At 40.0% G+C, this 16,458-nt stretch overlaps 1 protein-coding gene across 1 annotated transcript in view; it reads right to left on the bottom strand.

The window, feature by feature from the left end:
• LOC127788419 (PHD finger protein ALFIN-LIKE 1-like) overlaps nucleotides 1-14,718 on the bottom strand; it is a 58,551-nt gene extending 43,833 nt beyond the window's left edge. Inside the window, exons 1-2 of the mRNA XM_052316652.1 lie at nucleotides 14,325-14,718; nucleotides 14,200-14,232 (exon numbers count right to left, since the gene is read on the bottom strand). Of these exons, the coding sequence (XP_052172612.1) occupies nucleotides 14,200-14,232; nucleotides 14,325-14,424 (133 nt within the window). The 5' untranslated portion in view covers nucleotides 14,425-14,718. The remainder of the gene's footprint in view (nucleotides 1-14,199; nucleotides 14,233-14,324) is intronic.
• Nucleotides 14,719-16,458: the final 1,740 nt, after the last annotated feature.

Raw genomic sequence — 16,458 nt, 5'->3', positions numbered from 1 at the left:
TTCGGCCTAGGCGGTCGCCTAGGCCCCGCCTAGGCATTAGGCGGCCACTGGCTAAGGCGAAGAAAGGCTGGTCGTCACCCTAGGCATCGGGTCCGATTAATCGGGCCACGACGCCACCTAGACGGCCGAGGCGGCGCCTAACCGCCTAGGTCACATGCAGCCTGGGCCGATCTATTTCCCCCTTCCCTTTCTCTATTTCCCCTTTCCCTTCCTCTCTCTGGTCGTTCATCGTGGGTCGTCTCTTTCTCTCTCTCTCTCTCTCTCTCTCTCTCTCTCACCGCCGATCTCATCTCTTGGTCGTTCACCGCCACCATTAATCTCATCTCTTGGCCGGTATGTATCCATCTTCCTTCGCCTCCGATCTTGTCTTCCTCCGCTATGCATGCTGCAACTGCTCGTTGCTTGCTGCTTGTTGCAGCAGCAAGCTTGTTGCGCATTGCTGCCAATGCAAGCTTGTTGCAGCAACAAGCTTGCATTGCTGCTTGCGTTGGCAGTAAGCTTGCTGTTATCTATAATATATTAATACTAGTTCATTAGATAGTTCATTAGGGAAAAAAAAAAACAACCATTTTTCCTTGTCGCTGCCTAAGCCCCGCCTAGGTGCCCTAGGCGCTAGGCCCCAGCTTGGTGCTCGACTAGCGTTTAGCGCGTTTTTTAACACTAGTTTTTAGAAAAACCTAGCTAGGTGTATGATGATTTAGGATTCGAGAAGGCAATCTGTTAATGAGATAGGTGGCGATAAGGATTGCTTCACGCCAAAATTGTTTAGGAACATTCTAAGATATGGCAGTTTTTCCTTTCTGCTACACCGTTTTGTTGGGGTGTATCCACACATGAACTTTGATGTATAATGCCATTTAAAGATAGGAGCCAAGGATTGAAGAAAAATATTCCTTGGCATTATCGATTCATAGGATTTGAATTTTGGTATTGAATTGTCTCTCCACCATAGAATGAAACATTTGGAATACGGGGCCAACTTCGGATTTTTGTTTCATAAGAAATACCCATGTAAGTCAAGTATGGTCATCAATAAATGAAACAAACCAATGAGAACCAATTATGTTTTTAATTCGAGAAGGTCCCCATACATCACTATGAATCAATGAAAAAGGATATGAAGAAGTATAACTTTGACTAAGATAATTATTCCAAACATGTTTAGAGTATTGACAGATTTCACAAGACATATGATGTGGATCTTGACTCTTAAACAATGATGGGAATAATTTCCTAAGATAAACAAAGTTTGGATGTCCTAATCTATAGTGCCATAGCATAATTGCACTATTATTAGTAGTAGAAAAATTGGAGGAACAAATAGAAGGAATGGCCGAGTTAGTGTTGGATTGAACTAGGTTATCTTTGGAGTTAGTCTTTGTAAGGAGATAGAGCCCCAATCCTTCTTCAGCACTGCCAATCATCCTCCCCGAAGTCTGTTCCTGAAATTCACATATGTTTTTTGAGAACTTAGCAATACAATCTAAATCAGATGTCAGCTTACTAATCGATAATAGATTGCAATCCAAATTAGGCACCAAGAGAACTGATTTTAGCACAATATCTTTAGAGAGAGTAATAGATCCGATTACCACAACTCTTGACATTGAACCATCTGCCACCCTAACAGTCCAATTCTTGTCACATGGCTGGAAATTAGACAACAGATTGATTTCACCCGTTATGTGATCGAAAGCCCCTGAATCAATCACCCAAACATTGGATAAATCTCTTTTAGTGATCAATGCATGTAGATAAGTACCTTTGTGGGCAATGGATCCTGATGCTACGGTTGAGGGCTGATTAATTTGAATCTTCCCAAACATGGACTGCAGCCACTCCATTTGTTCCTTGCTGAATGGAGTGTTGCGGTAGCTGTTGTTGGAACTTCCACTGATACCAGGCTACTTTTGCTCTTTCTCTCATGTGCTGGCTTCCAGTCCAAGGGTTTGCCGTGTATCTCCCAACATGTATCCTTGGTATGTCCTGCTTTGTGGCAGTGATCACACCAAGGTCGTCCGTTCCTTGGCTTGGAATTCTGTGAAGTACCCCGGGTGACTAAGACTGAGTGCTCCAGATTAGGGCCTACTGGCTTAAGCATGATCTTCAACCTACTTTCTTCCCTTCTAGCTTCAAAAAAAGCCTCTCGGATACTTGGGAAAGGTTTTGTACCAAGTATCCTTCCTCTAACACTATCAAGGTTCTTGTTCAGACCCTTAGGAACTTGTATAGCCTCTTTTGTTCCACAATCTTCCTGTATTTTTCAGAATCTTCTATGCACTTCCATTCAATATTATCAAACTTATCTAACTACAACCAGTATTTGTTCAATGAATTGAAATATTGAGTCACGTGAGATTCACCTTGTTTGAGATCATCAAGCAAGATTTCAATCTCAAACAATTCGAAGGTGTTTTCTACATGCAAAAAGGCCTCTCTAGCAGCCTCCCAAATCTCTTGGGCTGTATCATATGACAGAAAATTTTCTCTTATCTCATTCACCATAGAATTAATAAGCCAAGACATTACCGTATTATTATCAGCTTTCCAACTCCGATATGTAGGCTCTTTTTCCGATGGTTTGGTCGCTGCCCCGGTTAAGTAATCATCCTTGTCTTTCCCACATACGAACATCAAGACAGATTGAGACCACTATAGGTAATTCTGCCCATTTAATTTATGTCAAGTAACAATGAACATATTGTTGTCATTGGCGCCTTGATTGCTGGAGGGTAAAGGAATGATCGCAGATGGCTGGATACTACTACCGACCATATTGATGAGACGGGTGGGTGGTTAAATGGAAAAAAGAGACTTTGGGAGGAATGGCAGAAGGAGAGAATTATCAGGAGAGCCTTTGGATGAAATATGGCTCTGATACCATGTAGGTTTTAATTCAGGAAGAACAGAAAAAGAGATCTACTTTATTAGCTGGTATACAAGGTGTATATATACACTAGTAGATAGAGATAGAGGAGACCTACTTAATGTACAATTCTAATCTATCTATCTATTTCAAATTTACAAACATAAGAGAAAAGATAATAAAAGGAGAGATAACAAGAGAGATATTCAGCCTTATCTCCCTCTTGATTATTCCGACATATTAGGAGGATTATCTTGGATGAAAGTGCCGGATAATCCTCCTTATTTAACTTTAATTATCCACAATATCCTTATCACAGGTTCTGATCCTTCAGCTCTTAAAGCCTGCATACATGATTTGGACACCTATTTTGCTCTCAAAACCTTAGGTTCAGTTAACTACTTCCTAGGGTTTGAGACATTTCAGGATAAGACTGGAATGTATCTTACTCAATCTAAGTATACAATGGACTTGTTGCACAAGGCTGGTATGCAAGATTGCAAGCCATATAATACACCAATGAATTTGGGAATTTCTTTTACTGATGAAGGTGATATCTTCTCAAATCCGTCACTATATCAAACCATTATAGGAACTTCAATACTTGACCTACACCTGGCCAAATATTTCGTTTGTGGTAAATAAGCCAAGTCAATTCTTGTCTACTCCTAAAATACAACATTGGACAGCTTGTAAATGTTTGCTTCGGTATTTGAAAGGTACTATTGAATTGGGGCTATTGTTTACACCTAATGTATCTTATTTAGCTTTGACAGTTTACACTGATGCAGACCATGCTAGCTGCAAGGTAACTAGAAAATCTAAAAGTGGTATTTGTGTGTTTCTTGGTTCGAATTTGCTGGCATGAAGCTCAAGAAAGCAGTCTGTTGTTGCTCACTCAGTGGGAGAAGCTGAGTATTGAGCCATGGCACAAGGTGTAACTGAAGTTATGTGGTTAAAATCCCTCCGCACTAAGTTGGGTTATTCTTTGTCAAATGTTCCAGTTTTGTGGTGTGATAATCTAGCAGCTAAGAGCATAGCAGAAAATCCAATATTTCACTCTCGTAAAAAGAAAATGAGATAGATGTTCATTTTGTTCGAGAGAAGGTGGAAAATGGAGATATTGAGATTAGGTATGTTCCTACATTGTATCAAGTAGCAGATATTTTCACCAAAGGGTTGCCAAAAGACAGATTCTCATTTCTATGCAACAGACTTGGGCTTAGGTGGTCTCCTGTTCATGCTCTTATAACAGCGGACTCAAGTTCGGATGAGGCTAAGCAATTGAATTCTACTACCACTAGGAAGTCCTCATTGAGGGGGAATGTTGAAGGAATTAAAGTTGGTTGAAGCTTTTGATTTGCTTATTAGTGTATGCTATATTTGTTTTAGTAAATTCTGATACTTATAGTTGTTATTTGTTATGTTTAAAATATTATTAAAGAGATAAGTCAGTTGTATAAATAGGAGTTCCCTATCATTAATGAAGCAACGATCGAGGCATTTTTTAGACAGCTTCCTTCCTCTTTCTTTCTGTTGTCTCTATTTGGCTTTCATCTTTGTTCATTTCTATTCAAATTACATCCTAATCAGGGACGATAGCTGTAATGGCACTGCAGTTGGCCTTTTCTTCTCTTCTAGAAAGCGCATCGGCCACTTTATTTTCTCTCCCTTGCCTATAATGGATTGTATAATCCAAGCCCAGCAGTTTAGATACCCCCCCTTCCTCTGGAGTTGGGTGTGTAGTCTCTGCTGCATCAAATGCCTCAAACTGTCATGATCAATCTTAATGATAAAAGGGACACCCCCCCCCACCCCCAAATAGTGTCTCCATTTGTCCGCTACCACTAATACTGCTAGTAGCTCTTATCATATACACTTAGTCCCAAATGCCTTGGAGCTAAGGCTTGACTAAGGTATGCCAACGACCTACCTTCTTGCATGAGCACTGCACCCACCCCCATATCACTGGCACCTGTCTTTATCAAAAAGGGTTTTGAGAAGTCAAGGAGAGCTAATACTGGGGCCCTTGTTGTTGCCTCCTTGAGCGCTGTAAAAGCCATTTCAGCTTTAAGGTTCCACTGGAACTTAACCTTCTTTAACAATTAGGTCATGGGCTAATTAATTATCCCATAGTGTGGGACAAACCTCTGGTAGTATCATGTGAGTCCCAAGAACCCTCTCAACTCCTTCACATTGGTAGGCTGTGACCATTCCGTCATAGCAGTGATCTTATTCGGATAAGTACTAACTCCTTTCCCCGATATTACATGCCCCAAATATTCAACCCCCTTCTATGCAAACAAGCATTTGGACTTCTTAACATACAATTGATTGTGTTTAAGGATTTGGAATGTGGTCCTTAGGTGGGAAAGATGAAGTTCCCGGTTAGGGCTATATATTAGTATGTCATCAAAGAATACTAATATAAATTTTCTTAGGTAAAGGGAAAATAATTGGTTCATCAAGACTTGAAAAGTAGCCGGGGCATTAGTGAGCCCAAATGGCACAACAAGGAATTCATAAAGGCCTTGGTGGATTCGAAAGGCGGTTTTTGGGATGCCTGCAGGGTGCATTCAGATCTGATGGTACCCCGATCACAAATCTAACTTAGAAAAAATGGATGCCCCATGTAATTCATCCATCAAATCTTCTATAATGGGTGTTGAAGATTGTCTCAAGTTAGTGATAGAATTATGTGTAGTATTTTGTATGCGGTTATGGGGTATTTGACAGGTAGGTGGCACTTTTGTAATATTAGTTATTAGTGGAGGGCAAATCCAATAATGTCATAACCAGCCCTAGGAAATATCACCCTATTTTCTATAAATAGGGCAAGGGGGCTGAGGGTCTAAGAATCACATGTTTTCTTTCTGTTTTCACGAGAGCCAAGAGAGTGAGAAGACTGTGAGTTAGAATAGTCTTATACATTCTTGGGAAAGTTTGTATCGTAGGAGAGAGAAAGAGGGAAAGTCATGTACTATTATCCATCAATAAAGAAGGTTGCTCGGTGGTGGTTTCAAGACTGGATATAGTGTCATTCATGTGGCATGAACCAGGAAAAAATTATGTCTCCGCATATGGTTTGATTGTCTTTCTTGTTTTGTTTATGCTTTTATTTCTGTTCTTTATTAACTGTTGTGTTGTGAGTTGTTGACCAGTGAGTTGTGAGTGATTGTGAGGGGTGTTTGATTGGTTTCTTGGAGGATTATAAGGCTGGCAGTGCTCCCAATTTATAACAAATTGATATTAGAGCCGGGTTTTCTCATCCAGATTCAAGAACCATCAAGAACTTAGAATTTCATCACATAGCCGCAAGAATGGCTTCTATAGCCTCTGTCGCACAATATGATGTTAAGAAATTTGATGGTCAAAACGATCTTGGCCTATGGAAGATGAAGATGAGATCCCTTTTGGGAAATCGTGGACTAGAGGATGTCCTAGAGGCTGAAAAGCCTATGCCCGAAACCCTAACTAAAGTCCAGAAAAAGGATACCAAGGATAGGAGGATAGAAACCAACAAAAGAGCCTTTAACACCCTTATTCTAAGCCTATGAGACAAAGTCTTGCGAGAGGTGTCAAAGATGACAACCACGGAGAAGTTTTGAAAAGGTTAGATGCACTCTACATGACTAAAACCCTCTCTAACTAGCTGTACTTGAAAACCCAATTTTTTTCTTTCAAGATGAGTGAGGGTCAAAGGTTGCAAGACCAAATGGACAGTTTTAATAAACTGTGTTTGAATCTTGAAAATATAAATATTAGGTATAAAGATGAGGATAAGGCATTGGTCTTATTGCACTCTCTTCCTAAGTCCTATGAGACCTTTGTGGATATCTTGAAACATGGAAGAGATAAGCTGACCCTAGATGATGTGATAGGAGCTTTGAATTCCAAGGATTTGCAACACAAGTCAGAGTTCCAAAAATCTACCATAGAAGCTTTGGCAGTGAACTCTAGAACAGAAAAAAGAGACCCTAGATTAAAAGGTAGGTCTCGGTCTAAGTCTAGGAGTGGCAAGAGAGTGGTTAAATGCTTTCATTGCCATGAAGAAGGGCATATGAAAAATGACTGCCCAAATAGAAAGAAAGAATCCCAAGAGATAACCAGTCCCAAATGCTCCAACACCATGTGTGATTTTGGCTATGAGAGTGCAGATGTCCTATAGTTTTTCTAGGTATGTAGAAAAGTAGCATAGGTTCTAGGTTTAGGGTGTACTTCTCATAGGAAATGGGTATTTACCCATAGAGACATGGTGGAGAGGGAAATGGTTTGTCTAGGCAATAAATTAAGATCAAGGGAATTGGAGATGGGAGAAATTAGGATGCATGATGGACTTGTTCCAGAATATTAGAAATTGTAATATGAAGCCTAATGTCCCTAGCAGAATTAGATAGAAAAAGGTATTCTCCTATAGAAGAGAATTGGAGTCCTAATAAGTTGCACAAGAATCTCTTAAAGAAATGGAAGCAACCCTCAAGAATGGAGGATTATGTGGTGCATGCTTGCATTTATATGTGGATAAGTTGCAGCCACTAAAAGATAGCCTATGATAAGATTAGGCAGTGTCATTTGTTGAGGATGGCTCACAATAGTGGGCAAGGACTAAGAAAGGTATCTAAGGCTAGGGATATTAGGGGGAGGAAAATTTTGCAGGTATAAGGGAATAGGAATCATGTAGTTTGGTAAGGTTACCAAATGTAGAAGTCTCCAAAACAAACCTTATATATGTCAAAAAGCCCAATAGAGATCAGTTTCTAGGATCTAGGGGGAACCTATCTGGTCCTTGTCTCATGGTGGAGCGAGATGAGGTGAACCTAGAGGAGATGGTGTGTCCCTAAGAATTCCCAAGTGTATATGAGCTTGTTGGAATTGAATATAATCTTGCTGGAATTGCTTCTAGTGTGAAGGGTTAGGTGTTGTGGAGTTGTAAAATAGGTATGCCTAGGACTTCTAGAGCTAGGGTTCTTACCTATGTGGGAAAACTCTAACAATAGGACCTAAAATTAGCTGATGCTAAGAGCAAGGGATGGAATATGAGATGCTGGGAAAAAAAAACAGCATGTATAATCCTTTGGGAATGTCCGAACTAGCCTATGAACCAGGGTATAGCAATAGGGAAATCTAGAAAAAAAATTGGTCATATTCATTGTGTAAACTTAGGCTGGATTGTGAGAGGGAGGAAGCTAGTATTTAAGATAGCTTTGGCTCTTGTAGTGAGGGTCCATGTGAACAATGAGGGGAAATGGTGTGTGCAAGTGTTATCTTGTATGGTGTAGCCATTGTTGATCAAAGTCCAGACTAAGCAAGGAAAGGGAAATAGAATCATCAAGCTGATAATGAGCAAGGGAGTAGAAGGTTTAGAGTGTTACCTAGGATGAGGAATAGATAGAACCACAAGAAACTACCAATGAGATATGGAAAGAGTTGGGTTTAAGATAATTATGCTCTGGTTTGAGTGCTAAGGAATAGGCTGAAAAATGGAACCTCTTGTATAAGAAGAGATGATGCACTCTTGTCCAATGAATGGCATGGAGCCATGTAAATTTGGGGAGAATCTTGGAACTAGGTGGAAGATCCCTTAGGTTAAATCGGTGGAGTGCTGTGTAAGTGTATATTTGTAAGTTAAGGAAATGCTGGAGATGGGAAAGCCTAGGGAGAAAGGCTAGGCAAATGGCCATCAGGTATGACAGCTCATAAAGGCTTAACTTTGGATCAAATAGGGATCACGAACAGCTAATTATCCATGTGGAAACTAAGGGAAAAGTGATCTTATAGTGTAGCCAAGGGATAAGAGACTAGAGGGAAAGGTAAGCAAGGATTGGTTGCTTAGAAGGTCTCTCTAGGAATGATAGTAATTCCTAAGGTGAAGGTATAAGGAATCGGATCCCTTTAGGATAAGTCCAAGGGTTAAAATTGAGTGCATGAGGAAGTTGTGAGTATTCCAATGGTATGCCAAGTGAAATGTAAGGAAACTTCTCTGGAAATTTGTCCATGAGGACTCTCAAGGTGTAGCTGAGAACTTAGGTCAGTGTTTGAGAGTGTAGGATAAAGGAGAAGCTGGAAATTTGAAGGCATAGAGGTTGGAATAGGAATTGGACATCTTATGGAAGCCTAGGATTACCCTAATCTTAAGCATATCTTGGTAGTCTAGTAGGTAGATAGAGGAGAATTAAAAGAAAAAGATGAGCAGCTTTTAAGTTTGAAACAAACATGAGAAGGAAAGACAATGGTAAAGCCTAAAGACCGGTTTTGGGAAGCTAGGAGTAAGTCTAGCAATGTTAATGCCAATCTGAGTAAGGTCCACTGTTGATGTGATGCTGTGTAAAAGTTTGGAACCTTTGGGATTAAGGAATAACATTGAGTATGGATTTGGTTTATGGTGGAGTGTACCTAGATGAAAAGCCATGTATTTTTTAGGGGGTATAGATTGCGGCTTATGCAACAGAAACCCTAAAGATGATGCCGAGTTGGGATAGCCAATGGGCAATTCAAATTGGTTTAGAATTTAGTCCCACCATGGAGAGACCAATCATATTGATGTTAGGAATATATTCATTAGGAAAACCCCTTGAGAAGGAGGAATAATCCTAATTAAAGTTGCATGTATAGGATATGCAGCTGGAAGTATTGTCCAAGGTGATCCATTGTTGAAATTTACAGCATTGTTTTGATGTTCTTAATGTTTGTTGATGTTAATTGTTTTGATGGTCAGGTTATCATGCGGGAAACCAAAGAAAGAGCAAGCCAAAGGTTTTGATGGATGAAGATGGAAGGTATCACACTCAAGACAATGGTGGAGATTTGTTGAAGATTGTCTCGAGTTAGTGATAGGAATATGTGCAGTATTTTGTATGCGATTATGGGATAGTTGACAGGCGGGTGGCACTCTTGTAATATTAGTTATTAATGGAGGGCAAATCCAGTAATGTTATAACTGGCCCTAGGAAATATCACCTTATTTTCTATAAATAGGGCAGGGGGGCTAAGGGTCTAAGAATTGCATGTTCTCTTTCTACTTTCACGAGAGCCAAGAGAGTGAGAAGGCTGTGAGTTAGAATAATCTTGTATATTCTTGGAAAAGCTTGTATCATAGGAGAGAGAAAGGGAAAGTGTTACTGTTTTGCCTAAAGTAATTGAATGTTGGATTTATTGAAGAAATCAAGAAGAAATAAAGATGATTTGGCAGCAGTTAGTTAATAGGACATAAATGTAACTAATTGTTTTATTAAGGGTAGATTTGACTTTTTGGGGTTAGTTATTTCTCCCTTAGATAGTTTCGCCCCTCTAGTCTATATATAGAAGGGTGCGGAGGTCAATCTATATAATCAAACATTCATTCTTTCATTCCTTGTGTTCGGATACAGTGAGAGGCGAGAGTAAGAGCTGTGCGATTCTAGTTCTTGTTGTCTTCACTAGAGTATTGTATTCGAGAGGCAAGGTGAAGTGAAAGTGGGGTATTCTTGTACTGGTTTCATATTCATTTCTAGTGGATTGTTTGCTTCTTGGATTGCTGGATGTAGTGCCATGTAAATGGCATGAACCAGGGTATATCTTGTGTGCTGCAATCTGATTTGATTTTCTCTACTTTCAATTCTGTTTTTATTTTCTACTTTCAGTATTCAATATTGTTTTGAATTCGGTGAGGTTCTTGAGTGATTTTTGAGAGATCATAGTCTCGATTTCAACAGAAAGTCATGTACTGTTATCCATTAATAAAGAAGGCTACTTGGTGGTGGTTTCAAGACTGGATGTAGTACCATTCACGTGGCATGAACCAAGATAAAATTATGTCTCCTCATGTGGTTTGATTGTTTTTCTTAATCTGTTTATGTTTTTATTTATGTTCTTTATTGACTATTGTGTTGTGAGTTGTTGACCGGTGAGTTGTGAGTGATTGTGAGGGGTGTTTGATCGGTTTCTTGGAGGATTACAAGGCTACCAATACTCCCAATTTATAACAATGGGAATAGGGAATTTGTTCTTAATGGTTAGGGTGTTGAGTTGGCGGTAATCTATACAAAACCACCAGGTGATCAATGGCAGACAACGGTGTGGTGGCCACCAACTCACACCATAGATCAATGGCAGTAGCTTCACTGAGGAAGCTATGTGTGCTGCCACTATCTATGAGGACCATCAACTTCCTCCTTCCGACTTACCCTTTGACTTTTATTATCTTCTCCGTCAGTTCTCCTTTCAATACATGGAAGGATATCTCCCCTCCTTCATCTTCTACCTCTGCCTCTTTTACCAACTCCATGTCTTCTCCTTGATCTCCCCTTCTTTCTCATCATCCTCCTCTTCCTTGCCTTCCATCTTCAATAGTTGTCATTTGCACTGATGGTTTAGCCCACACTTATCACCACATTTGTAACAGAGCCCGAGCTGCCTTCTCTGTTCAATTATAGTCCCTTTCGTGCCATTGTAATTTGTCTTAGGGGGTCCTAATGCTACTCCATCACTCATCCCCTTCGTATTCACCCCCATCAGCGGTGGAGGGTTCACATTGCTCCTAAGACACGGTTTACCCCTCCAAAAAATGGCCTCTAACGTCACTTCTTGGAGCCTAGCCTTCTCCGCGGCCTACCTCGCAGTGGTAGGCAACATCATCTTGACCATAGATCGTAATTCTCCTCTAAGACCACTAACAAAATTTGATACAAAATACTACTCCGTCAAGCATGGCTGTGCATTCCACATAAGAGCTCTCAATTCTTCGAACTTGTCTAGGTAGTTAGTCACCGTGCATGTTTGCTTCAACATCTTGAACTCATCAATCACATCTGACATGTTCTTCTCCCCGAACCTTACACATAGCTTTTCCGCGAACTCATTCCATCTAGCCTTCGCTTCCCTCGCCTTGATCCACCCTTGATACCAGGAGGCAGCAGTATCATTGAGATATGCCGCTACCATGGTGATCCTCTGCACCTCAAGCACATTATTCAACTAGAAGAATCTCTCATATCAACAGATCCACCACCTTAGCTTGGATCCATCAAACAAGGGAATCTCCAAACGAGGCATAGGGGTGGAGATATTAGTGTGAGAATTCAAACCTCTTACCGATGCCCCGGTGTCCACCTTTGATGGCTCACTTGGCTCAATCAATCCGTCAGGTCGTGGGAGTATGCCGTGGCCAGAATGGTTGGGATCAATCGTCAATCGCGGTGGAAATTCAGGCAGTAGCCTGAATTGTGGAAGGGCAGAGAGCATATTAAATATGCTATGAATTATCTACCCATACTAATCGATGGTTTCCCGATGCTTCACCAACTCCCTCTGCATCGCTTCTCTGGCAGCAGCTTGGTCTTCCCTGCCCTAAGCAATCGCCTCATGAGTTTAGTTCATTCCAAACTCCAGCGCCTCCATGCACGCCTCCAATTGCTTCATACGTGTGCCTTCCGCCATTAATTCTACTCGAGTTGTTATCACCTTCAATCACCGAGGATGTCCCGCTCTGATACCAAATGATAAGTCTTGGATCTGAGACTTGTGCAAATTTGGAATTGAGTAGTTGTAGAATTCAAATTGGAGGGAGAGAGAGAGAGAGAATTTAAAAGCAAAAAGGAGAATTGAGAAGAAAAGAGAGAGAAAATTTTGGAGGGAAAGATTTATATTCTATTCAATTGCATAAATCCCGTCCTTGCGCCTCTTTTCCTTTTATAGGCAGCCTCATGGTTGTAACCGCCAGGGTACAAGTGGTTATAGTTGTAACCGTTTAGTACAGCTATAGCTTATTACAATACTACGCTAATTACAGCCTTGCCCCCCTAACCACTAATTACATCCATGCCCTTGCCCGCCCTTTAGGGTCATGACAAATTCATGCACAACCCAAGAGAAACTCACCTAAAGGCAAATGTATAGGATTTTACGCTACTCGAAGGGAACCCTAAGAGAAGAATTCTATTTAAGAAGAGAGAAACTATGTCTCTTGAGACTTACACAGATGTTGATTATGCTAGGTCTATGGTGGATAGGAGGTCTACATCTAGTTACTACACTTTTCTAGGGGGTAATCTTGTGACGTGGAGAAGCAAAAAGCAAAGTGTAGTGACTCAGTCAAGTGTTAAAGCTGAATTCAAGTCCATGGCTCTAGGGATGTGTGAGTTAGTAGCTGAAAATATTGTTGGATGACCTTAGAATCAAATGGACAGCTCCTATGAGACTCTACTATGATAATAAATTAGCAATAAGCATTGCTCACAACCTAGTTCAATATGACTGAACAAAGCATGTTGAAGTGGATGGGCATTTCATTAAAAAGAAATTGAACAGTGGCCTAATTTGTACTCTATATATATCCTCAAGTGACCAATTAACAGATGTGTTAACTAAGAGATTACCTGCAGCTATATGTCAAAGGTTGATCAACAAGATTGGAATGCATGACATCCACTCACAATCTTTAAGAGGAGTGTCAATGATAAGTAATTGATCTTGTCCTCCTTCTCGGGCAAGATCAGATCACTTGATTGGTTTTCTTTCTAAATGTATTGTATATCTTCTAGAAGATAGGTGGCTGTGATTTCTTTCAAAATTTTGTTGTATCCTAAATTGTATAGGTTTCCAAATCTGAATTTGGAAACTTTCCTGTTCTGTTCTAGAAGCTTCCTAGTTTGATAAGCAGCCTTGTACATAAATTCAGTTATCCCTCCAAAGGGAAATAAGATTGAATACTCTTTCACGTCATTCTTGACAGACTTGGTACTGTTAGAAGCATCAACTCCCTTTAGAACTGAAAATACAGAGAAAGGACTTTAAAGAATTTCTCTTTCCGCAATATGCAACAAGGGAAAGCTATACCCGTTAAAAGAGCAATTTAGAGTTATCCTAATGGAGAATGAGTTGAAGACTATTCCAATTATGCTATTGAAGACTTAAAACTTTCTGTTCAAGAACCAATTTCCCTGTTTAAAATTTGCTGGTAGAAGTCGGTTATGATTTTCATTAAAATACCAACATGGAAACTAGGATGTTTCTTTATCATTCTACCACGTGTTGGAAAGTATTTACAATCTACGCCTGATCCTAAAAGGAGTCTAAAACACATAGAATTTCCAAATTTTGCTCTTTACACCTTCCTCACCCCTCTCCCTAGCCAAATAGAGAGCAGTTTATTGATAGGTCAAATAAAGCAAAAGTTCAATTGATAGGTCACACATAACACTACGCATATAGATTACATATAAGAATAGATAACTATCCAAAGCTGAAGAATCAGAATCAAAATCAAAATCAGAACCCGGAAGAAAAAGTCAATTACACCGGAAAGGGAACAGCAATAGCGCAGTCCAAACAAACTACTAAAATAAACCGCTCATTACCTGGATCACAGAGCCGGTAAAACTCATCGACATCTGAATTACAACAACAAACGCACTGCAGTGAGAAACGGGCAGAGAAACAAATTGAGGCATCGGAAAGAAAGCGCGAGGGAGAGGGAGGATACCGTAAGTCAAAGCACGAACAATGCCGGATCGTCGAGCGCTGTAATCCTTGAAGATGTCTTCGACAGAGCGAGGGCTGGAAGAGATTGAAGCCATCTCCATCAAACACCAGAAGAGTCAAACAAATAAAGAAGAAGGAGAAGAAGAAGAAGGATTTGATCAATTAGGTATGCGTCTGAGGAGGAGATGGATGGTGATGGAGGAGTTGGGTATTAGGGTAGAGTGGAGTGTGAGGGCGAGCATCGGTAATCGAGAGAGAACGGAAGGGGGGGGGGGGGGAGGGAGGGAGTAGAAAAAGGGAGAACTGAGATCCTGAATTTTAGAATTGCCGAGCAGGTATTGGTGTTGGGGTTGGACGAAAGGGCAAGGGCCAGGGGCGAAGGGCCAGGAGATGGTAGAATAGATCCCAAGCGACGTGGAGTTCATGCACTTCAATTTGAACAACCAACCCAAGTCGCAAGCGCAATCGCCAACGCAAAATACAAAATAAATATATAAAGATTACTACACCCTACACACTACAACGACAAGCAAGCTATCCCCTTAGCCTTTGGATAAGAATTCTTTTTTTCCTTTTTTTTTCTCTTTTCGAGTGTTTGTTCATTTATTAAATAATCTTTAATTACTTAATTTAATACTAATTTTTAAACGCGAGATTTCTCACAACTCGTGACCTCAATTTCGACAAATAAAGTAAATTACAGAGTTAAGTATCGAATTCGTGACCTATTGGTATTAACCCTAGCGTATCACTTATCCACCACTTAATTTATATCCTATGAATAATTTAATACTAATATTGATTATATATAATAATTGAGGTTTTTACGTATTTTTATTAATAAATTTTGATAATATTTAAGTTAATTTTAATATCAATAAATTTGTACTTAAAAAAGTTTTTTAACACTTAAGTAGAGATGAAACGTCCAATAGATGGAGAACACCACATGGAAAGTAGGACATGAGAAGGGAATACATTGCTTGATATACATACATGTGCATAAAAGATGACATGTCTTGTGAGGCATGATGGTTAAAAATGTTTGGTCTACTGACTTTGGGGGAGCAGAGAGGGACATTCTTGCAATTGAATAAGAAGAAGTGAAAGGGCTCTGAAGGTTTATTTAAAATCCTTAATTGTGGGCGGGCCGGCCGTCTGTCGGTCGGAAGGATTAGATATATATAGTAGTAATGGGCCAAACCTTCACTTTCTTTCTTAGGGCTCCACAATGGAGCATCTACTACCTAAAGCGATTAGCGCAACTCAAAGGTTAATAAAGTGTTGACGGCCACAAACAAATCATGTGGCGCAATTAATGCCCATAACCCCCTCAATAATGACGAAGTTGTTCTACGGGCCTTGATAGGTCTACTGAGCGACTCATAGAAAGAAAATAAAAAGATTATTTTACTTCCGTTTTACTTCCGCCCATTTTGCAAATTTGCAAAATGGGCTACTTCCCCCCCTTACTTTGCGCGTCTCCCTTACCATGGCCGTCGCCTCACCTCTCCGTTGTGCCTCGTTGTCGTTGCTTGGCCTCGCCTCTGTCGTCTCTTTGCCATCGCCGCATCGCCGATAGTCGATAGGCGAGGCGGCGATGACAGAGAGACGACGGAGGCAAAGCACGATAGAGAAGCGAGGCAGCAGCCATGGCAGGAGAGACGCGCAGAGGGGGGAATCCATGGGAGGGGGAGGGAGAAGGAGAAAGCAAAACGTGGGGGCAAAATCATAATTTTGCCCCATTTCGATAAATTTGTCGATAAGCTCGTCGGACTTTCTAGCATTTTTCATAATGACATTGTTAAATGCATTTTAATTTTAAAAAAATCTTAAATCTTTTTCGTACAGGAATTACTTGGCCCCATTTTCTATCTCTTTTTCATGTTAAGAAATAGAATTTAATTTCTCATTTTAATTTTTAAACAAAATTATAATTAAAATTAAGATAATAAAAACTACTTTCACATTTTTTTTTTTTATTCTTCATGTAATTGACAACCTTAGTTAAAAAATGCAGGCGATTATAAATTACTTACTAATTGCTAGCTATTAAAAAAATAAAGAAAAAATAAATAGTTCAAACTTAATAAAACGAAGCGATTGACAAATGACTCAAATCTTCAGTTAGGTCT

The sequence above is a fragment of the Diospyros lotus genome, chromosome 13 (assembly GCF_014633365.1).
Source record: "Diospyros lotus cultivar Yz01 chromosome 13, ASM1463336v1, whole genome shotgun sequence".
Lineage (NCBI taxonomy): Eukaryota > Viridiplantae > Streptophyta > Magnoliopsida > Ericales > Ebenaceae > Diospyros > Diospyros lotus.
Note: the sequence above shows the minus strand (reverse complement) of the source record. Positions and strands in the feature narration are given on the sequence as shown.